At 48.8% G+C, this 26,618-nt stretch overlaps 10 protein-coding genes across 10 annotated transcripts; 5 read left to right on the plus strand and 5 right to left on the minus strand.

The window, feature by feature from the left end:
* Positions 1-623: 623 nt before the first annotated feature.
* On the minus strand, positions 624-1,303 carry N7466_005537 (DNA-directed RNA polymerase II subunit RPB4; the record flags this gene model as incomplete). Its single annotated transcript, XM_057164934.1, has 3 exons — positions 624-751; positions 907-1,034; positions 1,113-1,303. The coding sequence occupies 3 exons, from the start codon at positions 1,301-1,303 to the stop codon at positions 624-626; spliced, it is 447 nt and encodes a 148-aa protein (XP_057020533.1).
* Positions 1,304-1,719: 416 nt separating this feature from the next.
* On the minus strand, positions 1,720-3,394 carry trm5 (tRNA (guanine) methyltransferase; the record flags this gene model as incomplete). Its single annotated transcript, XM_057164935.1, has 4 exons — positions 1,720-2,690; positions 2,754-2,831; positions 2,903-3,004; positions 3,106-3,394. The coding sequence occupies 4 exons, from the start codon at positions 3,392-3,394 to the stop codon at positions 1,720-1,722; spliced, it is 1,440 nt and encodes a 479-aa protein (XP_057020534.1).
* Positions 3,395-3,780: 386 nt separating this feature from the next.
* N7466_005539 (uncharacterized protein) lies at positions 3,781-4,890 on the minus strand (the record flags this gene model as incomplete). Its single annotated transcript, XM_057164936.1, has 2 exons — positions 3,781-4,667; positions 4,725-4,890. The coding sequence occupies 2 exons, from the start codon at positions 4,888-4,890 to the stop codon at positions 3,781-3,783; spliced, it is 1,053 nt and encodes a 350-aa protein (XP_057020535.1).
* Positions 4,891-5,453: 563 nt separating this feature from the next.
* On the plus strand, positions 5,454-6,761 carry N7466_005540 (ankyrin repeat domain-containing protein; the record flags this gene model as incomplete). The annotated part of the gene is made up of 1 exon (XM_057164937.1): positions 5,454-6,761. The coding sequence occupies one exon, from the start codon at positions 5,454-5,456 to the stop codon at positions 6,759-6,761; it is 1,308 nt and encodes a 435-aa protein (XP_057020536.1).
* A 180-nt stretch (positions 6,762-6,941) lies between these two features.
* N7466_005541 (PX domain-containing protein) lies at positions 6,942-10,067 on the minus strand (the record flags this gene model as incomplete). The annotated part of the gene is made up of 7 exons (XM_057164938.1): positions 6,942-7,169; positions 7,237-8,377; positions 8,426-8,522; positions 8,578-9,208; positions 9,264-9,572; positions 9,643-9,872; positions 9,974-10,067. 7 exons carry the CDS (start codon positions 10,065-10,067, stop codon positions 6,942-6,944), a joined length of 2,730 nt encoding a protein of 909 aa, XP_057020537.1.
* Positions 10,068-11,247: 1,180 nt separating this feature from the next.
* On the minus strand, positions 11,248-14,122 carry ace1 (putative C2H2 transcription factor (Ace1); the record flags this gene model as incomplete). Its single annotated transcript, XM_057164939.1, has 4 exons — positions 11,248-12,864; positions 12,957-13,189; positions 13,656-14,004; positions 14,045-14,122. 4 exons carry the CDS (start codon positions 14,120-14,122, stop codon positions 11,248-11,250), a joined length of 2,277 nt encoding a protein of 758 aa, XP_057020538.1.
* Positions 14,123-16,918: 2,796 nt separating this feature from the next.
* pex6 (AAA family ATPase peroxin 6) lies at positions 16,919-21,414 on the plus strand (the record flags this gene model as incomplete). The annotated part of the gene is made up of 3 exons (XM_057164940.1): positions 16,919-17,108; positions 17,184-20,916; positions 20,970-21,414. 3 exons carry the CDS (start codon positions 16,919-16,921, stop codon positions 21,412-21,414), a joined length of 4,368 nt encoding a protein of 1,455 aa, XP_057020539.1.
* A 316-nt stretch (positions 21,415-21,730) lies between these two features.
* N7466_005544 (uncharacterized protein) lies at positions 21,731-22,987 on the plus strand (the record flags this gene model as incomplete). Its single annotated transcript, XM_057164941.1, has 1 exon — positions 21,731-22,987. One exon carries the CDS (start codon positions 21,731-21,733, stop codon positions 22,985-22,987), a length of 1,257 nt encoding a protein of 418 aa, XP_057020540.1.
* A 930-nt stretch (positions 22,988-23,917) lies between these two features.
* N7466_005545 (3'-5' exonuclease) lies at positions 23,918-25,166 on the plus strand (the record flags this gene model as incomplete). The annotated part of the gene is made up of 2 exons (XM_057164942.1): positions 23,918-24,185; positions 24,241-25,166. The coding sequence occupies 2 exons, from the start codon at positions 23,918-23,920 to the stop codon at positions 25,164-25,166; spliced, it is 1,194 nt and encodes a 397-aa protein (XP_057020541.1).
* A 616-nt stretch (positions 25,167-25,782) lies between these two features.
* Positions 25,783-26,283, plus strand: N7466_005546 (uncharacterized protein; the record flags this gene model as incomplete). Its single annotated transcript, XM_057164943.1, has 1 exon — positions 25,783-26,283. One exon carries the CDS (start codon positions 25,783-25,785, stop codon positions 26,281-26,283), a length of 501 nt encoding a protein of 166 aa, XP_057020542.1.
* Between the last annotated feature and the right edge of the window lie 335 nt (positions 26,284-26,618).

Consider the following 26,618-nt stretch of genomic DNA (forward strand, 5'->3'; position numbering starts at 1 on the left):
TTCTTCTTTTTTTGCCCCCAGAGTCCCCCTAAATCCTCATTAATCCCCCTTAATCCAATCACTGGGCTTCTTTTTAAGCAACAAGATCTCCCCACCAATCATCAACGCAGGATAACGGTCGGGAGAGGAACCAATCACCGAAGCGCAAAAGTATGGGGACGGAAACTGCTCTCTTGAACTGCCTTGAACTTGATCTTGATTTACAGAGCTTAACTCATGCCCCACAATAAAAACGAGTCAGCATGTGCTCTCTTACTCTCTCTCTTACTCTCTAAAACACTGAGCCGGGTGGCAACTCATGAAACCTAAAACCAACGGAGTTAGTGCTCCCTACTCCGGGGTTCCAAGGGCGTACACTAAAAAGTTTTGATTTGTAACAATTCTCACTATTAAGGGATATTTCCATCGGAAAATGCTCAAAAAGTCTATTACAGAGCCCGGAAATCCTCCCATGCCCAACGCCATTCCCTATGCATTTCTTTTTGTGGCTCAATTTTTAGATTGGCTCAAACGGTCAACTGTCCTCCGATCTCTTACCTAATGGTAAACCGCTCCCTTGCATGGATCTGCAACCTTGAAGTCCCTTTGACTTATTGAACTTGATCCAAACATTTGAAAGGACTTTACTCAGTAAAGTTGCGCAACTTGGTCAACTCATCCAGCAACTCTTGCAAGTCCGCATCCGAGATCTTGTTCTGAAGACTGGGGATCAGGGACTTGGCTTCCTCCGCATTATCACAGCACAGACTTCCTACACCCGTAAAGATTAGCCCCAAGGCCCAGGTGTACATAACCCACCACATTGAGACATATAAATATGTATGTGGGTATATATATATATGTATATGTGTTTGTGTCTGTGTTGTATGATATGACCGAGTGGGGAAAGGGAATTGTATCACTCACCCAGCTGTGACCGCTCAAACATCTCCAGCTCCGTATGCGAGTTCAACAATCGCTCCACGGCCTTAATGTTCTCTTCATCCTTGAATCGGGCAAACACATCCAAGTAGTCCAGAGTCTTGGTCAGATTCCTAAACAGATCCACCCCGCATCAGCATATTCCCGTTCTTTTTCAAGTCCGGTCCGAGCTTCGGAGTTTCGTGACATACTCCGGCTCCTCGTATTTATTTCCACCGCGTCGCTTGTTCTCCAACACCTTGTGAATGACTAGTCGGGCTTCGGATAGGGAGAGTGTGTGCGTGTGTTGGTCCGCTCCCAGCTTCAGGGTCGACGCGGCTTCAAGTTCGCCTTGCGGCAGGACGCGCTGGCGGTGTGTTGGGGGAGGTAGTTGGATGCTCATGATGATGAGATGGAATTATTATGCAGCTTTTCGTAGATCGTAAGAAATAGGGATTGGGAGATGGCGACAGGATACAAGATGAGACGTTGAGGCTATTCATCTTCGAGAGCCGAACCGCGAAACTTCACAGGTTTCCTGCCGGCAGATGAAGGCGGTGAATACCTCACCGTGATATTCTCGATCAGGCATAGCGTACTATTTATACTCCCAGTTACTGATCTGGTACTACACAGTAGTAGTCCACAGAATCTCCGACTTCAGTCGCTGGGCATATTATGTAAGGATACAGTGCTTAAAAGGCGCAGGATTTTACAAAGCTTAAAGTGAGTAGGGTATCTATCGATTCTTTCAAATGTCTATATATACTTTTTCACGTCTCTGGAACGCCGTTCATGCAAATTTTAGCTCCAACAGTTCTACACCTTCCGGAAAGCAACCTCTGCCGGCAGACGGAAACTAGCACAGAACATCTGCTTGTTCGGACTGACCAGACGGACATTATGAATGGCCAACTCGATGGCTGCATTGCCAGCTCCACCAACTCGGTCCTCGTGAGTGATGGTATACCCAATGTATTTAGACAGCCGCTCGCAGATATCGATGTGATCGTCCACCTCGTTTGCAGAGTGGCCCGAGAAACAGTAGACGTGAACCATGGGGAGAAGCTGAGAGGTGTTGGGAGCAAAAAGCGACTCGTGGCCAGCGTAAACACCCTGGTAAGCATCGACAAATTCAATGGCATTCGCGGGCAGGTTCATCACGTAGTGGTCCACAATGGACGGGCGGGTATACACCTCGGTTGGGACCACGGGCGCCACCTGGCCCTCTCCATCCTTACGCTGCTTATCGCTGCGCTTGACCTTGGGCCGGATAGTGACAGTGACCGGTTCGGCTTCCAATAGAGCCTTGGCCGAGGACTTGATGAAATCCCGACCATCTGAGTTGAAGGGTGTCACAAAGTCTTGAACTTTGTTCCGCGTGACCGCATCCTGCATCACCTCGTATCCGTGCGGGTTCAAGTCATTGCCCCAAACGAAGATCTTCTTCTTGCCCGCAGGGACGGCGAAAGGTCCAACGCCAGCCATGACGTCGCAGACCATCTGACCCGGCTTGAACTTCTCAACAAGCCGGCGGTGCTCGGTCTCTAGGCGACTGTTCCAATACACACGGGCGTAGTCGAATCGGAACTCGCATTCTTGCTCGTGCTGGATGACGTTCAAGTCGTTCTCGCCGACAAGGACCTCGAATGGGAATGTGCGGAACTGGCTTTTAGAGCCGACATCCTCGAGCTTGTTGATGACGGTACGAATGGAAGGGTTTTTATCTCTCAGGATCTCGGCAATAAGATACTTATAAGGGAAGAATTGTTCGCGAAGGTTGAGGTGTGCTATGTCCCGTTAGTATTGAAGAATCGAAGAAATCGTCTTTGGCGCATCGGGCAGAAACATACCAACGTGCCCCACCTGAGTGAACCCTTGAGGGATCTCTTGCATCTCTTGTTCAGGCAAGATAGCGTTAATGATCTCAACTGGAAGTGAAAGAAGTTAGCTGCCAGATCTTGTATATGAGTCAACGGAAATATCAAAGGTCGTTCCATACAGTAAGACCAGTAGTCATAATCCAAAACCAAGTCATAAGGTGTCACATCAACGTTTCCCTTCTCAACAAGCGCAGTAACAGTCGGACCCCAAGTCGTCTTATCTGTGAAATAGAAAACGAGAATCAGCATCATCCCCAAAAAATCCAGGCCGCGCCGCGCACCAACGCGACCCCCAAATCACAGCGAATGGAACCCAACCCACCATCGGCCTTCAAGTCCGCCCGCAGCAAAAGCGCTTTCTTCACCCCATCCTGCTCCTTCAGATCGCGCACAACGTTGATACGCGGACCTGCCAGCAAATCCCGTGCCTTGTGAAGCTCCTGGCGCACCTTCGAGATCTCTGAGTTCTTGAAGAACTTGGCTGCGCTGATCGGAATAGTCTTGCGGAAAAACGACCGGTCGAGGGTGCGCATTGCGCGGTTGACGGGTGGTCGGAACATGACGGGGAGGTCGCGGGAACCCTGCTGGCGCTCGTCGGTGGAAGGCTCCATTGAAAGGACTCGGAGAAAGTGGCCTGTGCACAATTGGGGATGTCGGGGCTGGCGTGCGGTGGAATAATGTCGGGCGTTCGATAGTAGCATTTATTTCCTTATCGGGGCACGTGAGGTGCGGCTGTCTGGCTCGGGCGGTGATTGGGTAGAAGGATCTATAATATTTATGACGATTTTTTAAGGTCTATAGCATGCTTCGAGGCTTAAATGCTTGTTTCTTCGTTTGGAAATCATATTTGTATATTCCAGGTGTCAGGATATAATTTATTCACTATGCTAAAATGTCATACAACGCAACAGGGTCGTGGTATCGTCATAAGTCACAAGATTTCGCTGCCACAAATTGAAGCCGGAAAGAACAGATCGTAGGGGCAAAAAAGCCAGCATCAGCGTCTGAAAGAATTGATCATGCTCTGATCCATTTGGCCCTGAGCTTTCAAGTTCGTGTTCTTTTCCTTGAGCTCCAAAATCTCTTTATCCTTCGCCTTCATTGCTACCCTAAGCATATCCCTCGCGCGAACCGCGCCCTTGAACCTCGAGTCTTCAAGATTGATACGCGAAATAAGCTCATCTCGTGCCTTGTTGGGAATAACCGCGTCGTGTTTCTCCAAGATCGCCAGAAGATCCTTGGCCAGACTAGAGGTGTTAGATCGCGAGTCGACACTCAGTACATCTTCATCCCGGTATCTCCTGGGTGTGGGCGTCAGACACATCTCAGCCGATGCAGGCGGAACTCGAGATGAGAATGAAGAACCGGGCGTCGCAATGACTGGAGAGCCAGAGGTGGAGTTTCCCTTGTCAAATGCATATTCAGAAAGCTTGCGCTTGCCTGGGGACGTCCTTTGCGGGGTGCGGGGTGCTTTGTTCGGGGAGGTGGCGCCATAGAAGTCGGGTTGTGATATGAAGGACTCTTCAGCGCACTGACTTGCTTGTGCGAGTTCAGCATTGTCATCTGAGTCGAGGTCCCAGCCAAATTCATCGGTATCTTCGGCCATCATCCGGGCTTTTGGTGTCATCGAAACCGGGCTGGGTTTAGGGGCAGACTGGAACGGCGGCAAGTCCAGTATTTTGCGCTCGGTTTGTGGGGTGAGTAAACCGTTAGAGTATTGGGTGGACTTGGTCGGAGTTTGAGGTGTATTAAAGGAATGTTGAGATCGGAGGTCTATTTCTGAGTCGGTGTTGGCCATGAGAACGGTCTTCTCACGGACCTCCGCGTCTTCGTTCCATAGGAAGAACTTGCACCGCTGATTCGGTAGTTTCTGACATGTGTAGACTGAGGCCAATAAAATTAGCATGGAATCAAAGAGCAAGCAGTATGGGGTGTTCTTACACCACCGGCCCTTATTTGGCCCTTCTTTCTTCACTTGAAATCTGATAGCTCGCTCACGGGCTGGACAGTTGCAGTGCCATGCGTTCTCTTTGAAGAGACCATTTAATGGAGCTATAGTCCGAGGAGATCTGGGGGATCCGAAATCGCGTTTACGAGGAGACAGCATTTTGGGCTAATTCCAAAGTAACGAAGAAGTGGAAATGTCAGAATGCGAAGTGCACTGAGGATCGTCGCCATGGAAACTCTTATCACGTTATCTTATCGTCTAATCGCGGACCATAGTAAGACATGCGCCCCGCATTCTGGTCTTTTTTCTAAGACCTTAGTCACTTTACGCCCTAAGAGTGACAGGAATCTTTCTTTATAGGTTCATTAATATACGGAAGACAATTATGTGGAGTCCCCACTGAAACCACGGCCACTAAGCCCCCCGTCAGCCACTGGGAGTAACAGAGGGTGACTTATGTACGTGGGACTCGTTAGGGACATCTCACTCTCCCAATGTCGTCATACCAGAATCCTCTCTTCACCTCGTCAAAAGATGGGGCTGAATACCCGCACATCAAAAAGCCTCAACTCCCCGCACAAATCTTAAAGGCTTCATATAAAATCTCTGGAAACCCCCCTTCAAACTTCCCGCAACCATAAGCCTTGATGAGGTTAACAAAGAAACCACCCAAATGCGACCCGTTCCGATAACCCCTATATCAACATTATACAACCGGCACCATGGCCGAACAATATGAACCTTCTCTCATGGATCTCCCAAAGGAACTCTTAATCCATACATCTTCTTTCCTCTCGAAGACATCAGACCTCAGCGCTCTCTGCCGCACAAATAGCACATTCTACAGCCTCCTTACAAAAACGCTATATCGCCTGGATGTCCATCAAAACAGCACGGCCCTCCACTGGTCCGCAAAACACAATCAGCTCTCAACAGCAAAGAAGTCCCTATTCGCAGGCGCAGATCCCCAAATCGCGTCGGATTTTGATAAAAACATGAAAGGCTGCACCCCACTCCTCCTTGCAGCCTACTACGGCAGCAGTGATGTACTATACCTCCTGCTAGAAATCGACGACATAAATTTCAACCCAAACGCACGGGATAGGAAATATCTCCGCCCTCCAATTTCCTGGGCCGCAAAGCAGGGTCATCGACATATTGTCCGTGCGCTAATAAGAGACGAGCGCGTGGACGTTAATTTGGAGGATAAGAACGGGGATACGGCACTACTGACCGCAGCCCATATCTCCGACTGGGAGACCGTTTCCTTATTAGTCGGGAGTGGACACGCAGATCCCAGATTGCAGAATCGGCATGGTGCGACAGCGTTGTCGAAGGCAAGTCGAGAACGAGATGCAGAGCGGGATGTGGATCTATTATTCGCGGCGCATTTGAGACTTATTCTTGATGGTCATAACCAGGAAAGCCATGTACAACATGTGTTTTTCTATGCGGCGATTATGGGGCAGCTGGAGATTGTGCAGTATCTTGTGCAGTTCTTTGGAGAAAAGCTGGATCCCAATGGCGGAGATCGTGGGTATGGACGGGGAGCATTTTCGATAGCGGCGGAAAGGGAGCAGATTGACATTGTGCGGTTTCTGCTGAGCTGGGAGAGAACAGATCCTAATTTGCGAGATGGGTGGCAACACCAGACGCCTCTTTTTGTGGCAGCTAAGCAAGGACGGGTGGCTGTTGTCAATGTGTTGATGGAGAGCGAGAGAGTGGATCTGGAATTAGCGGATGTTCATGGGACTACGCCATTGAGTGAAGCTGCAACGAGAGAAGGCAATGGAAGTGTGATTAATAGTCTAGTAACAGGGACACGGAGGGCCAATTTGAATGCGAGGGATCAGAATGGCGAGACGGCGCTTTACAAGGCTGCTGCAATGGGATTCCTGGAGAATGTGAATGCCTTGTTGGAGGCTGTCGGCATCGACCCCAGTTTGGGGGATTTAGAAGGAAGAAGCCCGTTAGATATAGCCAGGGATTATGGATATCCACTTGTATGTAAGAGGTTGGAAGCCATTTAGCCAGTTCACCATGTACATTGTATTGAAAATAAATCAATGGGTCTTTAAACGCCCCGGGAGATGTCTAAGCATGGACAGTATCATGATAGCAATTAGAAAAGAGTTAATAGTAGCAAGGAGCTATGACCATGCTGGGTGTGCGAACGACGTATTTAGTACTAGTCTATTAGTTTCGGGTGTTCACTCGGCGAGCGTGTAGCGTAACATGACCACGAAAGGATCGGTGAGCTTGAGAATCTCCGTAATTTCAGGCTTTGGTGGTTCTCCCGCGGTACGGCGGAGCTGGTCCTGTTTCTTGACCCGCCGACGACGCTCGGATGCAATGGGATCATCCTCTTCATCGTCTTCAGTTCCCTCATCAGAAGAGTCAGATGCGTCATCAGAGATTGTAAGATCTTCCAGATCAGCCTGGTAAAAAAAAAAAAGTCAGCTTAAAACAGAAATACTGGGTAAAAGACTTTGAATGGAGACATACCTCGTCCAGGCCAAAGTCACTGCCTTTGAACGTCGCAGAACCTGGGACATTTTCAGTTGTTCCCTCAGCAGCCATCTTTTGGCGAGTCTTGTTGAGGTGCCACCGCTTGCGGTCTTCGTGCCACTTGATCAAAGCATTGATCTCAGCGAGAGCAACATCCTTGTTTACCTGGCCAGCACTGGCAGCTCCCTGGAACATAGCGTTCATATCCAGCTTACCACCCTGGGGTCCCTTGCGTAGGAAGTCAAGAATCTCCTCAATCCAGGACATGAGAGACTGGAAAAGTCCGTTGTCATGCTGGTGTACCTCATGGATAAATTTATAGAAGTTATCTTGGTGACGAGCACAGAGGTCAATAAAGGACTGAACTGTCTGGTTGGGGTCGGCTGAGGCATCTTGGCGCTGGGCACTCTCAATGACGGATATCGCATCATCAGCGAATTGAGCAAAATCTGTAATACTGCTGTACACATTGGCAGACTTGTAGACCCGGACAAGCGGTTCATAAAAGATGGTGAACAGGTCGCGGAAGAGTTGAAGCGTGGCAGGCTCCTCGACAATACTGAGCATCATTGCCTTGTCGCGCTGGCGAGTATACAGCTTGAGTAGCTGTTTCATGTTTGCAAACCACTGAGCACCTTGCTGCATTTCCAGGTCAACGTTGTCAACAGCATAGTTCCAAGCGACCCAGCTGTTGAAAACCTTCCCAATTTGCTCTGGGGTGAGATCTGGTGACAGTGCCTCGGAACGAAGAATGGCCACAATTAGATCAACATCGTCGGTCTCTGCTTCTAGACGGATGTCATTCTTGATACTCTCTTCAGAATCAACAAAGCTCTTGAGCTTTTGAGCGAGTACTGGATCTTCAACTTTGGCAGTCATGGAAGCAATGCCCTTTTGGAAGTCCCTGATGCTGTCGTTGAGAGTCAGAGAAAATATGCGCTGCAGAAGCGACCGTGATCCAAATGGTTGTGCTAAAAAAAGGTCGAGGACGCCTGACATGACGGCAGCCGGATTGGCGATGCGAATCACATTCTTCAGCAATGTATACGGGACAAGGCCATGTATTCTCTTTGCCTGCGCAAACAATTCAGGCGAGTTGTCTTCTGCAAGGAATAGGTGGTAGACGGTCGCAGCAACTCTGATTCTAGTTAGTCAATGGACCATGAAAAGTAGTCTTTGCACTTACTCGATGCGAAGCCACTCGGCGAATTTCTGATATTGCGGGCTTAGGTCTGCAATGGAGGGTTTCTCTCGAATCTCAGCAAAAAGCTTCGTCAAGCCATCTGTTTCAGGTTAGCAAACACCATACAAATTTACATATATGGGGGAAAGACATACTGTCCTCCACAATATCCTTCCGGAACTTCTCCATATAAACGTCCAACTCCGCAGCTCGTTGCCTTGCGATTTCATAGAATCGTTTTTGCTCTTCAATCCTGACAGCGTCCATATTCTTTCGCTTTTGAACATCGAGTAATTCCTCTTCATTTAATTTGATGGGATCTGAAGTCAAAAACTCTTCCATCGATTTGGACTCTGCAATACGCTTATTCTGTAAGAGGGTACGCAGGAAGGCACGCAAAGACACCCGCTGTTCCTCTCGATAGAGAACTGTCTCCCTTGAAACATCAGCAGATGCGCGAGGAGATTTCGAAGAACGGAAAGACGCCCGTGATGGTGATCGCTTATGGGCGCCTCCGGGTGCCAAAGTGCGACCGGAGAGCCCGTTTGAATCTTCAACAATACTGGCGTCCTGGGTCGAGGAGAGGGAAGAGATGGAAGAAGCATCGTCATCTGCCGACCCAAACCAGCTGGATGATGTTGAAGTTTTGTTTTTCCGTGGGAGAGGCGGCAAATGCTTGCCAGGGAACTCGGTGCGCAGCCTTCGGTGGAGGTCGACAAATTTGCCATATCTTCTGCCGATGTGAAACTCTTCCTTGTCATCTCGACGAACCCTGATGAGGAATTCCTATCATTATAATTAGCAAGCGCTTCAACCTTGTGGTGTTCGCGGAGTAACATACAGCGTGAGGATGATATCGGACCGTCCGCTTGACAGAAGTCACGCGAACCGCAGCCACGTTCACGTCCCAAGAGTTGATCGCGTTTCCTTCGGGCATATTGACAAGTAAACCCTTATCATTGGCACCGCGCTCCACAACTTCCATCTCCGAGAACTGGATGCGCTCTTCATATCCTGACGCCGTCGGCACGCCAGAGACCATCATCAACTCCACGAGCTTCTCACACTTGCGAGCCAGTTTCCGGCGCTTTGTTTCCTCTAGACGATCTTCCGATGACGAGACATGCTTATTGGCGAATGATTCAAGGAACTAGAAGGAGAAGGATGGTCAGTATTCCTTCTGTATTGTTGGTTTGAGTAGGCACACTGGTGGGACCCACTATTTGTAGTTTATCTTGCCAGAATTGCTTCTCCTCGGCCTGGTTGAGAAAGGGAAAATTGCGAACATGGTGCACGAAAATGTAGCGTAGGATAGGGAGCTCGGAATCAACGGGGGCGACTTCACCGAATTCTGATCGAAAAGGGGCGCCAAAACGCTGGAGTGCTGTTGGGGAGTTTAGCTCGGAGATTTCCCCGTGAACTTGGCGGGCAATGAGCTCGCGCTTGAGATCTGAGGATGGTGATTGGAATTAGCAATGAAGGAAACCAAAGCCATCCATTTTGAAGATGCGTAGCAGCGTCCCAGAGGCAAAAGGCGGGCGAATATCTCACAGTGCTCCTGTTTGCCTGTCAGGATCTGACTTGTTGGCGGGGCCGCATCGTGACCAGACACGCCGTTAGGGGATGTGGGCAGTGATTCCTGCATTGTTGTGCTATAATAAAACACTCAAACCAGGTTGCCCGTCTCGTTCGACCTTTTAAAGGAGACCGAGGGTGATGGGGGAAATGCGACGGAATTCGTCTGCCTGGGGTCTTGTATTGGCGCCGAGAATCAAGAGTGGCCGAACACAGCCGGTAAGCGTTCGCAACGAGGCTGGCAATCTGCGACTATCGTAAATGTGAAATCCGCAACAAATTGAGGTTTCGTGATTCCCGGAGTGAAGGTCAAGCATGAACGAAACAGCTGGGGAGAAAAAAAAAAGGAGTTGGAAGATAAGCGGGGAGATGATGTCGTCACCTTTGAAATGGCAGTATTAAAGGTGTTGAGCTTGTCCCGCCCCGAGGATCGTCGATCACTGCGCTAGACCCGTGGACTTTTAGCACAAGACGACGGTATTTTTCCGGAATGACGGATTTAGAAACAGGCGTTTTCTTAGCGCATGTAATTGGGGGCAACTGAGAAAAAAAATCAGCCACATTTCAAAGGGGGAGCAGCTTGTATGTATTATCTAGTACTAAGTACTTCGTACTCACGAAATGTAAGTGGTACGAGGCGGAGATTGTATGTAACGCATGTCAGAATCATCCATATTTTAATTCAGATTTATGTTGTACCACCTATGTAAAGGTGACCTATTCAGATAATCATGAGGATAAATAGTGTGCTAAAAGAAAGCCAAGCCCAAAGTCATCAATGTTGTCATATGCTATAGTTAACTAACTACTAGTTATGTGGCTTGTGGCAACGCTTACGCAGTCTTTTCTAGGTTAGTCTGGTTTAGTCAACGGGTGGCCCTAACTAACTAAAAGTTGGAATTTGGGTCATCGTGGGGCACAGGGCTGAATGTCATGCGACAGGGGTTGATTTGACGTTTCAAATATTCCAGAGACAGGTACTACACATAGCATTTCCTAGATTCGGCCATCTTTCCACGCTTGTATGATAAACACCTACATTATGGTAATAACCTTGGAAGACTTCAAATGTTAGGGGATTTTTTTCATCGGAGAGAAGCATTCATTGTTTGAAGCTAGCTAAATTATCCATGATAAAAAAAGGAGATGTGACATATCACGCTCAACATTTGAAACCTCGCTGATAGATAGAAAAATAAAAAATAGACAAGAGATGTAGGAATAAGAAGGAGAAAATTGCAAAAATAAGCCTACTTCATGTACTCCAGCTCCATGTCATACACAACCTGGCCTTCCTGGCGCGGCTGAGCGAATTGACGAGTCGATTGGTGCTGAGTGATGGGAGGGACCATCTGCATGTTCATGCCTGGGTATTCACCATAAAGCATGAAGTCATTGCCACCGTGGAGCTGAGCATTGTACTCATAGTGCTCGGAGCCCGGGGAGTATAGCATGGGATTGCCCTGTGCATTTGGAGAAAGACCCGACATCTTGTTGGCGTTGATTGGAAGCTGAGATGAATCGGTAGTCATCGGTCCCGAGTAGCCCTGGTAGATATTCTCGGGATGTCCCGGAGCTTGCATTTGCATGTGCAGAGCAGTGTAGTCTGTATCCATATCATTGTAACCCAAGTTGTTCCAGTCCAATTCAAAGTTCAAGCTGTTCTCGGTGGTGGCCTGGGGAGAGCCGTCGTAACCAGACATGCCCATCAGATCAGGAACTGACCCTGCAGAGGGGACCGAAATCTGGCGATGCATTTCCAAAGAGGGAATAAGTTCATTAGGATCTCCGGACTCGAATTGGCTTTGGAACGAGTCTAGATTGAGAGATGTAGGAAATGTGAAGTCTGTGCTCAGGCCAGCAGAGGAGCTGGTGTATGGCGAAGTTTCGAACATACGGGGGTAATCATCACTCTGAGGGACAGGTGGGTCATTGAAGTTGAAAGGAGTGGAATCAAAAAGCGACGAGCACGGCGCGGGTGAAGGGCTGGGGCCGGTGACAGGAGTGGGAAAATCGACGGACTTGGAGGCTGGCGTAGACACGCTGGGGGTGCGAGAAGCCTGGGTCGACGTGCCACGTTTCCCATTAACACGCGAGTTGTTCTTGGAACGAACATACACCCAACCGTGTGCCTTCTCCATGTGCTGCTTACAATTGCTCTCCCGTTTTGAGGTGTAAGGGCATGGTTGGAAATTACACTTGTACATCGCGGGAGTCGATGAGTGCTTGTCATTTTCGTGACGGTCACGCTCCTTCTGGGTTGGCCAGCCAACCGAGAAGAACTTGCACGTAGAATCTGAACACTTCCAGGGGCGGGAGTGAGTCTTTTCATGTTTGGTCAAGTCGCATGGGCGCTTGAAGACCTTCTCACAATGACTGCACTTCTGATTGATGTCCATTGGGGGAGCATTCTTCTTTCGGCGAGCCATGGAGCGCTGCACACCTTCATCAGCTCTTTCATCGAAGCTGACGCCACGCTTAAACGTCGCAGGTGTCTCCGCAGCAACGAATGGTTCACCAGTCAGCATGGAAATCTGCTTCCCTTCGTGGAGAACCACGAGCTCTGCAGGCTTTCCATTCTTGCTGATGCCACCCTCGAGAACAGCACTAGTCTCAAGGGACAACTTGCCCTCTGAGTGTGCCTCTGAGGTTTGGACTTGAGCCTGTTCGGCTCTCTCTCGAGAAGCACGAATCATGGCAGCGTATCGACGAACCTGTGAAACGAGATCGAGAAAGTATCCGTTAGTATATGGCCGGTCGGATGGTAGTCTCTGTTCGCGGTCGTTAAGATGAGAAGCGGAAGTATGCAAGCACTGAATAGTGAACTCGGCGAAATCGAGATATGTGTGCCGGGACGAAGAGAACTTCTAACGAATTATGAGCTCTTGAACGATCACAGACGCAGAATCCAAAAGATTAAATCACGCATGAAATTAGTAGAAGGACGTTCAGCACTTACAGGAGCAAGCCAAAGCAAAGACTTTTCAACGTCTCTGAGACACACGATATGGCGATTGAGAATTCGAGAAGGGATGGTTTTCACGAGGGGATGGAAAGGCTTAAGTTTTGGATCTTTGAGGATAGGGAGGAGGATATGGCGTTCAATTTTTTTGCACGCCGCCAAACTGAGCTGACGTTTCCCCTCACTGAGACCCGAATCGAGCAATGATACCGAAGTAGTAGTTCCAGTGACTAGATTGAGTTAGCTCCGTTGCGAACAAAAGGCCTTGACTATAAAGATGATAAAATAAACTGCGCGTTATACCATCACAAAAAAAATTGCGAGGTTTAGGGGTAGGCTGTTTTTCTTTCCGATCACATAAAATGTTGCCCGAAGAGAAAGAACAATAGAAGACAATAGATCTTTTTCACCCCAAGGCACCCAGAGGAAGGATACACAGAGACTATTCGGCTGGAACTCATAATGTAAACCAACGCAGGATTGAAGTGGAAGGGGAAATTCCGTTCGCGTCGAGAAGGATACACCTGAAATCTCAAGGGTGAAAGATTGATGAAAATTTGATGAATGAGTTTCCTGACGTGTCGAATCCCTTCCCTTCCAACCAAAAATATAGAAAGACAAAGAACAAAGATGAAAAAAGGGGAAAGGGAGAGTGAGATTTACCTGTAGTGCTATTGCCCGATAAATCATCATCACTGCTAACAGATGTTCCAAGCCCGCTGTCTGAATCATGTTCGTGACCTTCGGCTTTTTTCAAGCTGTCATCAACTGAAGATCGGCGTGATGTGCGAGAGCCAGACTTCAGCCCAGTGGGTGTTTTCTTAACACTTTCCTGAGCAGCCTTGACTCCTGAGTGGGATGATTCTTCTCCACTGTCCTTTGGAGAGTCCAAAGTAAGCCGGTTCAAGATCGACGTCATACGCTCTTCGCTAGCTGCTAAGGCGTCGAGAGAGGTGGGACAGCGACGAGGCAGCGACCGAATGTTCAAAATGGGATCACGGTCGGTCGATGGAGGCGATGTGGGAGTATGGAAGGTTTCTCCTTTCTCTTAACCCCATCTTGGAGGATTCCGCTGACTCGGTGACCAGAGATGGGAGGTCTGCGTTTAATACAGGCCGGCGACGTGGATGCACGCGGGTGGAATCGACATGAGACTTCGACATGATGGGCTGGTCTACACCTGATGTCGGGTAAGCACGGGACACTTCGAGGCCTGCACCACAGGGGACGGTGATGATTGGCCTTACAGTTATGACTCACTAGGTAGCAAGGCTATGGATAGTTCGAAATGAAGACTAGCGCTTGAGTCACAGATGGATCGTATGCGGGGTTGAAGACTATATAAGAATGGATTACGCCCCTCTTCAACTAGGCGGCAAGATATCGACGGTGGGGGATATAATGATGTATCGAGAGGTAGGATTGCTCTTTCGGGTGGGAAGAAGAGGTCGGGATGATTTTTTGAATCAGCGACGCTGAAGAAATCAACTGGAGTCGAGAATCGACCACCAGCGTTCGAGATAGAGCCGTCAAGGCGGTGGGTATGATAAGAGAGATAAAAACCCCGAGAAACAAGCCAAGATTGGTGGCAGTGCTAATATATATAACTGAAAGCAACAAGTGCCAGGTATAAAGACGAAGAGAGTATTGACGGGGGGTGGAGAGAGAAAATATCCAAAGATGAGACTGGAGAAAGATGGGTCCTGGGGGGAAATCTTTCACGTCTGGGCGTTGCAGGAGGAATGACGGATGGAAGTGTCTGCCTGATAGACGAAGCCCGCTAGCCCCAATTGGGGATCGCGTGGATGGCTGAGTACGTTATTTGTTGTTTTGATTGGTCAAGGTTCCGTAACCCAAATACACTGCTCAGCCTTGTATTCATGGAGATCACGGGGGGGAAATGGTGAGGAAATGGTGGGAAATCGCCCCATTCCCCTGTATCAGTGTAACTTACCCGTTCTACACCACGATCCAAACTTCGGGCTCCCAAAGTGGAAAAAGTAACGGGGTCCGTTGCGGCTCAATAAATTCCTCCGATCTGTTTGTGTGCATATCAGCGCTAAAAAATTTGTCTGCCTATAATCGAAAATGTCAGTGATTTAATGCTGACGGCAATAGATATGGGCAAGTGTGTTTTAAATTTTTTTTCTTTTTCTTTTTTTTCCCCACATACCTCCTGTCAACATAATCTACAAGACTCAGGCCATTTCCAACTACGGATAGATGGTGTTGTATAAATAGCATCTGTACTTGACCCCTAAAGCGGGAAAAAAAGGGAAGATGTTCCTCCGATCCACCTGTATCCACTCTCCAAATAAAATACGATAAAATACAAAAAATCATGGTCGTTGTTATGGTGGGGCCACACGAGCACGTGAAATGAGCCTCCCGGATGGCTCGGCTTCGTATTTCCTTTCCTCGTATTCTTTCTGCCTGGTATTCTCGGCCCAGCAGATTCTGCCAAGTGGCATCTCTGCACTCCGCCCCATCTACTATTCCCTCTTATCTTCCAAGGTTGTTCTCGGTATTCTCTGATCCTTATATCTGAAAAGCTTTTCTCTTGAGGACTATTCTGTGGGGATTTGAATAATTAATATTGGAAAATTTCAATGCCAATTTTCTTCCTCAGTTCATAACTGAAAGAGAAGCGCGATTCTTAAAGACCTCGTAAGCTATGCATAGTATGTAGTAGTGTAGTACAGACGTAGAATTTTTGACATCCATGATGTCGTAGATAAGAAAGCTCAAGGAAATGATACATCACCAGCGGTTTGAAATCTTGATGCCTCCAGAGTTCTAGACAAACAATCCATGGATATAACATTTAAACTGACCTGGACCATTACGTGGCAGGACGGCCATCCCGCGGGTAGTAGCTTCCCATTGTCCAATCAAGTCCTAAGGCTGACCCAACTTGCTCGTAGCTGAGACGTAACTTGAAATAAAAGTTCTGCCTGAAGAAGCAAAAACCGAGCATCGAGGCTCCTACAATTTCTGAATGGTACAGAGTACATCAATCTCTCCATTATTTGAAATCTTTCTACTCGTGGGGGTGGGCCATCGGGGATATCTCCGATCAATTGATTAGATTGGAATTCGGACCCGCCATTTATCTCGACCCCACACAACCTTGGAATACCCTCATTCAAATCATCATTTGTACATAGATCATTTGAATTGCATTGCCTAAAAAGCCTTGGATTCCCTTCCAACTCCGAAGCAACACGGGCCTCCAATTTAATTGGTAGTGAACTATCCAGATATTGATGCATATGTATATGACTTGTCAAAATAAGTCACTAGTCTGTACATGCTGCCAGCACCGGCTAAAGACCCCATAGGTTGTTAGTGACATCTAGACGAAAATTTTGTGGGTTTCAAATGTTAATTTAGTGTAATTTTACACTTTGATTACAGGGTATGATATCTATAAAGTAGTGCTCTTGACTGTTACCAGGTAAAGCACCGATCACAAGCCAGCATTGAAACCTTGAAAGTACAGAACGTTGCCTCAATGAGAATATAGTAACATTTGGATAGTCTATGCCGTTATTTAAGACTTGTATGCGCTATTCAGTATTTCGCAAAGCATGCATCAAAGGACCTACAAAGCGATTAAAAGGGCAAAACCAAGGGAAGACTTGTTGAATCATTAACCTCGTCAATCGGCATGTCCCTGATCTAGTCCCCTTTGGGACGCATTGGACCTCGGCTTCGGAAGTGGCAGAATGGCGGGCGGTGCCGAGTTGCCCGCGTGGTGATTTCCCCCGGATTCTGAATCCCGCTGCATCTCCTGCGCGACTACATCTTCATTTTGCGGGCTCCATGCTTTCTGTTTTGTGCAGCTAGACTAGAACCGATATACCCAACTCTCAAATTTTACGTCCATCCCTCCCCGAAAACACCCAATACCTTTCCCGACAAGCAATCAGATCCCGGAGCCCGAGCCCCGGACCGCAATGGATTACGATAACTACGGGCAAAGCTCCCAGCAGCCCAAGCAAAGGCGCAAGAGAGTAGGAAAGAGGAGGCAGCATAACAAACCCCCGATTCCTGCTCGTCTTGCTCTCGACCCACAGCTTCGCGGCAATGTTGGTGTTTTATCGGATGATATAGCGAACGACCTATTCTCTCAGCAGTCTCTCCTGGGTGAGTAGGCCAATGTCAATTCCTACAAACACTTGCATGGCAGCTTGAACTAATTGACTGATGTCGGATATACAGATGCTGCGACCGGAGATGGAGTTCTTTACGTGGCAGTTTCCCCGCACACGCCCACTTATACCTCTGTAGAGGACTCGGCCTGGACTATTCTCCCAGTTCGCATTCAACCTGCAAGATCGCAGACCCCGACATCTCAGTCGACTATACTTTTTCCCGAATTGGCCGATTCACTCCAATCTTTTCTTTTGGCACTTGGGAAGGTCGACTCCGCACGTCAATCGTTGCAGACACACCGCAGTGTAGAAATCCGGATCCTCGATGTTGCCCCATTGCATCTAGACACTGTATTTGTGACCGTGGAGAGACATTTGCTGCGAAACAATGACGATGTTCAAAGTAAATTTGGTGGTGGTTTCCAGAATTCCGGGCCGAATGGAATGTGGCCCAAAACTGGAAAGGGCCCAGAGAGCAAGAGATACTCAAAGAGAGAGGCGGCTGATATAGAGCAACGATTGACCGCAGCTGTGCGCGAGGCATTAGCTACACAGCGCATCGTTCATACTGGGGATGTATTGCCTCTTCCTCTACCAGCACACCCTATCACTTATGCGCCCGCTCCACCCGCCCGTATTTCTTTCTGCGAGCCGGTTTCTCAGGGACTCTTGATGCCCGCCACAAAAGTTGTGCTTGTTCAAGCCCGCTCACAAGCCACTCGCAGCCAGCAGATAATGCCTCCTAGATCGGCCTTATTGAGACAAGTCGCTGAAGACGAGGCCGATGACACCTCCAATGAACAATTTTATTCCGCTGCCGAGGATAAGCCTGGGGAGAGTGCGACGGATATGGAGACCACATCAGCCGCCGAAGACTCAGAGACTGAAGGGTCTTGTGGCTCTGTTAGTGATTCATCTGACGATTCTCTGGAAGATATGATATCACTATCGGCCCCTGAGCTGCCGCAGCCACCATCGGGTGTGATGTCTTCAATTACATCTGCGACTCCCCGCGCAGGCGGGCGGCGAACTGATGGAATTCACACTCCCGGGTCGGTGGCTTCTAACTTCACATCGGCGACTATGCGCCCTGGTCGTGGTGGTGGGAAGGTTTTCAAGGTTGAAGGGCTTTTGCAGCCAGTTCCGAATGAAGTTTTGCACCCGCGCCCTCGCGACGATGAAGATGTGGACTCTTTTGTGTTCGTTGACATCAATACATTGGCCAAGATTGGCTGTTTCTCTGGAGACTGGGTCCGAATTGAAGCTACAGAAGAGCCCCAGCTGAATATGTTTGCATCTCTTAAATTCGGAAGCTTTAACGAGTCCCCCGAGGATTCTGGTGACTGGCGCCCCGTCAAGGTATTTGGCCTACCAGGACTGCCATCGTCGAAACCTCGATATGCCATCAACCACTCGGGCGAACGCCGGTCAAGCTTCTCGCAACGCCCGCAGACACGGTTGACGCCTTCCATTTTCGTGCCGCCTCTGTTGCTCGGAAATATTGATAATCCCAAGTATTTACGCATCTCTCCCATGTCATTTCCCGCCATGAATGCCGCGAAGTCTGGTCTTTTGCATCACATGAAGAATACTGCAGCAAAGAACCCACCTTTGGCGAAAGAAGTTACTTTGCTTAAAGTCTCGACTCCACTATCGATGGACCGGGTTCTTCAACCGGCTCTCTTTGCTGGGCTTAAGCAGTATTTTGAATCTCGCCGACGGATTCTGAAGAGCGGTGATTTGGTTGGTATCAGTGTTGATGAAGGGCTAGGTAGAGCTGTGTTCTCTGGAACTGCTGGTGGTGATGCGGCAAACCAGGAGGATGATATCACATCCAGGCTAGGCCAAAACTCCAACCCCGACAACTCTGCAGCTCGCAAGGTTGGTGTTGCTTGGTTCCGAGTTGGACAAGTGGCGCCAATCGCGGCTGAAGAGTTCGAAGAGACCGAGGAGGACCAATGGGGTGGCGTTGCGGTCATTGACCCTTCCAGTACTCGAATGGTGCAAGCTGGCAGCGATGTTAGCCGTATTCCTGGAATTCTTGGTAATGGATGGGAATATTGGCTTGGGGTCAAAACTATCCCGAAGTCAGTCGATGAGGCTCCAGCAGCTCACGGAATTTCTACAGACCCTCCCCAGGCCTTCATTCCTCCTTTGCAGCAACGCATCCGTGACCTGATGTCCGCAGCCACAAGCCCGCGTGCCATTCAGCTGGGCATGAAGCCCGTGATAATTCTTCTGAGCTCCCAACAGAGACACATCGGTAAAGCAACAATAGCCACTCGGGCTTGCGCGGATATTGGACTCCACACTTTCCCCATTGATTCTTATGACATTCTTACTGAAGGTGGTGCAAATGGTGGCGATGTCAAGACTGAGGCATACCTAAAAGCACGCGCAGAGCGAGCTTTCCACTGCGGATCAAACTGTACCGCTTTGCTCATCAGGCATATCGAGGTTCTGACGGCAGACCGGATGGTCACTGCTATGACTGATATCGCCAACGAAGCCAGAGTTATTATTGCCACAACTACTGATGTCGAGCAAATTCCGGAAGGAATTCGCAGTATATTCACTCATGAGTTTGAGATGGGAGCGCCCGAAGAGAAAGAGCGTGAAGGAATTCTCCGTAATGCAGTTGCAGAACGTGGTATCAAGCTGTCCTCCGATGTGGAGTTGGGAACAGTTGCGCTGAAGACCGCAGCATTGGTTGCTGGGGATTTGGTTGATGTAGTAGAACGAGCTGCCGCTGCTAGAACTGCCCGCCTTGAGGGCCTTGCGGAGAGTGCAAGCAAGCAGCTCCCTGGATCTCAAGTCTGTGTTCGAGATGTGTTGCTATCTGGAGGAGACGGAGCCCGAGGTGTCACTAAGATTGACTTTGATACAGCCGTTGAGGCTGCCCGAAAGAACTTCGCTGACTCCATCGGCGCGCCCAAGATTCCTAACGTCAGCTGGGATGACGTTGGTGGACTAAGCAACGTAAAGGATGCCTTGGTTGAGACTATCCAGCTGCCCCTCGAGCGGCCGGAGTTGTTCGCCAAGGGCATGAAGAAGCGGAGTGGCATTCTGTTCTACGGCCCCCCTGGTACTGGCAAGACCCTGCTGGCCAAGGCCATTGCTACCGAGTTCTCCCTCAATTTCTTCTCGGTCAAGGGCCCAGAGTTGCTGAATATGTACATTGGTGAGTCTGAAGCCAACGTTCGCCGGGTTTTCCAGCGCGCCCGAGATGCCCGCCCCTGCGTTGTCTTCTTCGATGAGTTGGATTCGGTAGCACCTAAGCGTGGAAACCAGGGTGACAGCGGCGGTGTCATGGATCGCATCGTGAGTCAGTTGCTCGCGGAGCTTGATGGAATGAACGGCGGTGAGGAGAATAGCGGCGGGGTGTTCGTGATCGGAGCGACGAACCGGCCTGATCTGCTCGATACTGCTCTTCTTCGACCTGGTCGATTTGACAAGATGCTTTACCTGGGCGTGTCAGATACGCACAGGAAGCAAGCTACGATCCTCGAGGCACTTACTAGGAAATTTGACCTCAATCCCAATGTGTCTCTTGATCGAGTGGCGGAGCAGCTTCCTCTGACCTACACCGGCGCCGATTTGTATGCTCTTTGCTCAGATGCCATGCTGAAAGCCATCACAAGAAAATCAACAGCCGTCGATGATAAAATCAAGCAACTACCCGGTGGTCCAGTCACCACGGCGTACTTTTTTGATCATCTTGCAACCCCAGAGGATGTGAGTGTCAATGTGACGGAAGAGGACTTCGTGGCGGCGCAAGGAGAGCTTGTGCCTTCTGTTAGGTAAGTTTTGGTTTGATCCTATTATTAACAGTCAGTGCTAACACTGCGAACAGCGCCAAGGAACTCGAACATTTTGAGCGAATTCGCCAATCCTTCGAGTCAGTCGACAAGCAAAAACAAGATCCGGCAGCAGCCGCTCCCCAGACCATTGCAGATGCCATGGAGGCATTCAACCTAGCAGGATCTGAGTCTCCGAACGATTTCTCGTTAAGCAATGGGGATGGCAATTACCCAGGGAGTATTCATGGTCGCATCAAAGGGTTGAAGCAGTGGCCGGGAGGAATGGTCCGCAGTGCTAGCGGTCAGTCCACAACGAGCAGTAAAGGCAAAGGAAAGAACGCGTCTGGAAGGAAGGGCAAGGGCCCGAGCGGTGCGGAGTCTGATGCTTCGATAGAAGGTGATGAAGAAGATGTGCAATATGGTGGGGGAAACGATGAGGATGACGATTATATTGTCCGAACTGACCATCTTGCAAATCCCATGGAAGAGGTGGAGTAGATTATTCCGAAGTGCCTGGCGTGCTTAATATGCCAGTATGGCTATGTACACAACTTACTAGTATTTGCATCACATGAACATTATTGAATCATTTTCGCGCTTCGTGCTGTTAATGGAGGTGGGCTTGTTTACCCCATTTCGGACTATTCACTCTGTTTTGTTCACTTGAGGTAAATAACGCACCCTCCTCCTCGTTGGACTTTTCTTCTTCTTCTCACCATCACATCCTTCTACAACAAAAATTTTCCTCGACTCAAATCTTCCACCCCCTCCTCAAAGCAAATTTTCTGCCACCACTACCACCGCGCGACTCACCATGAATCTGGCTCCACCTCTAAACCTGCCACTAGGAGGAGCATTCGCACAACCCCCAAACTCTGAAGATTCCCCCAGCAATGCCACGGTCTCCAGTCGTTTAACGAATGCGCAATGGGAAGAATTTACGAACCCGACCCTTTGGGATCCAGAATTACTGCAGTCCGTGATCGCAATCGACCACATTATTGACCTCAAAGTGGGTGGTGCGTCAAGACGCATCCCCAGAGTTGAGGAGAAGGCTATCATCGATCCTAATGGCCTTGGAATACTTAAACTCTTGTCTCTGGAGGTGCTATATGAGATTATTGACCACATGGATTTCACGACCATTTCGAAATTCTCTCAGACTTGCCACTACGCCCATACTGCTGTCAAGCATCACCCGAGTCACAGGGTCCTCGCCGAACATTGCCCTTCCCTTTGCAAGACCGTTGATCGTTTGGGTTTGGGATATTGGAATAGTCTCCGCAATTTCAGAGCCGAGCTACACTTTCCCAACTGCAGATCCTGTGGCTCAAGCGGTGCGTACATCTTTCTTCCAACTTGCGAGCGTATCTGCATCAATTGTTGCGAGAATAATAAGGACTACTGGTGCATCATGATAGATGAAGCTTTGGATGCATTTGCTCTCGAAACAGTAGATCTTTTCCATATACCCATTGTTCAGCTGTCAACAATGGTGTACCGAATGAGGGCCTTCCCCAACGCAGTCAAACAATCCGGGTACTACTGTCCTGTAAAATGCGGCGTAGAAGCTGGTATCAAGCGTTGGGGCAGCAGGCAAATGATGCAAATTCAAGGTGATCATTTGTCCCCGGACAAACACCCCGATGTATCCAGCGCTGAATTGAGAGACGGGGAGTTATTTCGACTCTACCGTAGTGTCGAACCCCCACCTGATATCCTGACATGGCCGGTACAGAAGCCTCGCCCGCCCTACAAAAATCACAATCCTTTGTTCAGCAACATCGCCTTGCCGTTTCCATACGCGAAGTACCTGACTGCCGAGCCCGAACGCCATTTCTTGTGCAGGGGATGTTTATGGCTGGGCGAGCGGACGACCCGTCCTGATCCGGCTATGCTCTCATATATGTGCCTTCCTTTGGGCCTGAACGACACGGAAGTTTCGGTTGAGTTGAGGCAACGTGCTCGTACTGCACGAACTTGGCCCCAGATGACGATTCACGCCATTGACTGTCTTGGTTGTGGCGTATTGATGTGGGATTATGTCACTGAGGACTTCCAAAGCGACTAATTTTAGAACCGATAAACTTGTTTATCTCATCTCTGAAAAATTTGCAATCGCCAGCGATAATTCGAAGGGCCTGGGTATGATTCAAATGTTGACAAAACAGGTGTTGAATCAAGTGCACGATGTGTGCATGCTACCGCAAGATATATGTATCTCAGAAATTGAATCAATTCAAAGTCCGTTTAACATGCTGGCATCCATGGATGGATATGTATGCCCAGAATGCTTTCAAAGTTGATCATCTCAGGAAGGGGTATGTGATCTGATGCCCAATGCGAATGATCATCAATTGATGTCTGTTTCCAATTTTCATCTAGCAAATGGATGGCATCAAATGCTAACCGTGAACCCAGGCAATACCTAACAGCACTGCAGGTATCAATACCTATTTAGGTATGTATGTAGTAATACATAGGCACCGGACCATGAGCATGAATGCGCATTTTTGCGCATATAACTACAGAAGTACTACATGTATGTTAGATAGTAGTACCTAGCTACAGTAATAAGTATCAAAAAGGTTTCCCTACAGGGCTGATCTACGCGCACGTGGACATAAGCCACCTGTTTGGTCTACAGCAGGTGCACCTGGGCATTAGACGCCCCAGAGTCCAGAGAATCTTGGAAAGTTCGTCTAGAATAGGTTAACGTAGAATATGAGCAAAAGAGCTCTTACAATGACTGCCCAATGCTCTATATTGAGCTCATACCTCAAGTGCTAGCGGCTAGCGCTAGATATTTCTCTGAATCCTCTGGTTTCATCTTCTCAAGTGCCTCGCCTTTTCAGATCATTGGATGATCTTCGTCTGCTTCATTGGATGTAATTCAACATTCTTCTGATAGTTTTCTGGAATCTTTCACTTATCTTCTCCTTTTGCATTGCCTATGTGCTGATCTTCGAGACTTTGTACTCTGGATCTTTATCAAAACAAGATGGCTTCCACTCAGCAGGGTAATCGACAACGACGACGACGAAAGCCACGATGCAGGAGCAGGAGAAACAATGAATCCCAATCCGACGCTTCACCAGCGGGCCCCTGGGCAGAAGACCCATGGACAACGGATACTTGGGCAACAGAGCCATTGGCAAGCGATTCGTGTACAAGCGAGTGGGACGCGCAGACAACAAATTCTGCCACAGAAACAGCCACAACTGGCTCTGCCAAGCCTCCAATGACTCCTGAACGGACCAACCCTCCAAGTAAGCGATATGACTCTATCGTCTCTCATTTGTATACTAACGCGATTCCTCTTAGCCTTAAGAGCCGACACCCGTCCAAATTCACCTCCGCAAGAGCCTCAGATCCTAGTTAAACGTCTGGTGTCAAAGTGTCATCCAGCCAGCATTCTTCTCACGCACCATTTCACCATTCCATCCAATGGAACTGTGGAACGGAGGGGCAAAACGACCGAGAAGTCTATACCGGCCGAAGAATTTTCAACCCTGCCTATTCCCTCTCCAATGACAACCGAGGCAAAGAGGAAAGCCATCGTCATGGACTGTGAAATGGTAGAAGCTCATGGGGGCAGACTACAGCTCGCCTTCCTGGCCGCAATTGACTTCCTCACCGGTGAGACTCTCATCGACCACCACGTGCAGCCAAGGGAACCAGTCGTTCACTGGAACACCCAATACAGCGGCGTTAGTCAGAGAACCATGGACATGGCCATGAAGTTGGGCAGACTGCTCGATTGGGAAGAGGCAAGAGATCGGCTGCGCAGCTTGGCCGATACGGACACCGTGCTCATTGGGCACGCCCTCTTCAATGATCTGCACGTTCTCCGTTTTGCTCATCTCAGGATTGTCGATTCGTCAGTTTTGGCTTGTAGCGCGGTGTTCCCTGATCAAGCCCCCGAAAAGTCTGTCCCGCGCTCCTGGAGCCTGAAGTGCCTGGCGAAAGAGCTCCTTGGATATCGCATCCAAGGCGGCAGGTCAGGCCACAGTGCCATGGAGGATTCACGGGCAACCCGGGATCTGGTCATGTTCTGTCTCGAGGAGCCAGAGAAGCTCCGACAATGGGCTGTAGCGGCTCGTGAGGTGGAGGACAAGCTCGTGGCTAAGCGAGAGCGAAGTCGAGAGCGGGCCAAGGCTGCCCGGGAGAAGATGGAAAAGGAGGCGAGGGAACACACCGCTCGGAAAGAGGCGGCCGGCCGACAAGATCCTTGGGGGGGCTGGGGGTAGTGAGGTCAAGGTGATTGGGGAATAGAAACTCTCCTGCAAGCTTAATTCTATTGCCCGTTCACTTTTCTCTTGGAATCCTTCAACTTGATTGCTGACTTAAAAATATGTAACGTACCAGGAAGTCTCAGGATGTGGCTGAGTTACCTGAGAAAATGCTACTAAGAAGCACCCAGTCTGCTAGAGCGTACTTGATTTAGGGATTAAAAGTGAAATGCAACTGGCAAGAGGATTAGGCTAAATAGTAAAAAGGATAGATCCGCAAGATAAGACCTAGAATGATCTGGTTCCACGGTTAGGCAGGATAAGGTGGGTCTATACTAGATCCAACATAGATTGTACGGTAAAGTATCTTTGCAAACCAAAGTTGCTTCCATGGCTATTCGTAACTCAGCCTCTTTGTACGCATATTCGGACCACCAATATCCCCCCTTTTCTATTGGGTACATGGCCCTGCAAGGAGATTCGTCACATGATCCCCTGCTGGCAATCTCGAGTCTCAAGTTTTCACCTATCAAACAATCTCTCCTGTGTTTTGCTCCAATCAAATCCCTCTCCTCTGATTTCTGTCCTTAAATATCTTAATCAGCTATCAGCAACTCAAGCAATAAACTTGGAGATGGAGAATCGTGCCCCTATTATTGACCAAATCCCTGCGGTCATCAGAAACTTCCTGAATGAACATGATCCTTCGACATCAATTCCCGCAACCAGGATTTTAGGCGACACACCAAACAGTATTATTGATCACAGCGATTTTGCTGGTTCAATCAAGACGATTATCGAAGCCGTCAAAGACATCATTGCTACTTGCCGCCCAGACACCAAAGTTCGCTGGATTGCTATCACCAAATTTGAGGGGCGCCATTCCTTTTTTGTGCTTGACCTCAACAATAGTGAATATGTGTATGAGTATGCTCATATACAACGAAAGAAAATCCCTGTTTACGTCCTTCGACTATCTAAAGCGCCCAAAATTTTCAGATATGAGCGGCAAGATCAAATACTTGCCGAGAAACTTGCGGAGATGCACAACTTACATGGCAATGACCCACTTCCTTTGTTTGACGATCACACCAAACATCTAGTCTACCCCTCACCCCGTGACCTGCTGTATTGATATCTGTATCAGATATCTCCACCCAATCGTTGCCAAGGCGAAATCAAGAACGCTGTTTGATGGGATGTTTCAGTTCCAAAATATTCATGGATCCTTTTTTGACATTATTGATGGGGGAAAAAAAAAGGCAGTACTGGTACTCCTGAGTCCTGCCGAGGTTGATGTCCTCAGAAAACTGTCATAACGGAGACAGTTAAACTGCGTGGAAACCGATGTAGTGAAACAAGTTCATAGTTAGGAAACATAAGAGCAGGAGTAAGCTGAACAGGGAATCCTGATGCCATGAATATGATTAATCTGCTTACCTAAGCAGACTTTGAAGACAAGGTATGGCG

Source organism: Penicillium verhagenii, assembly GCF_028828195.1.
Source record: "Penicillium verhagenii strain IBT 33310 chromosome Unknown utg000006l_segment0_segment0, whole genome shotgun sequence".
NCBI lineage: Eukaryota > Fungi > Ascomycota > Eurotiomycetes > Eurotiales > Aspergillaceae > Penicillium > Penicillium verhagenii.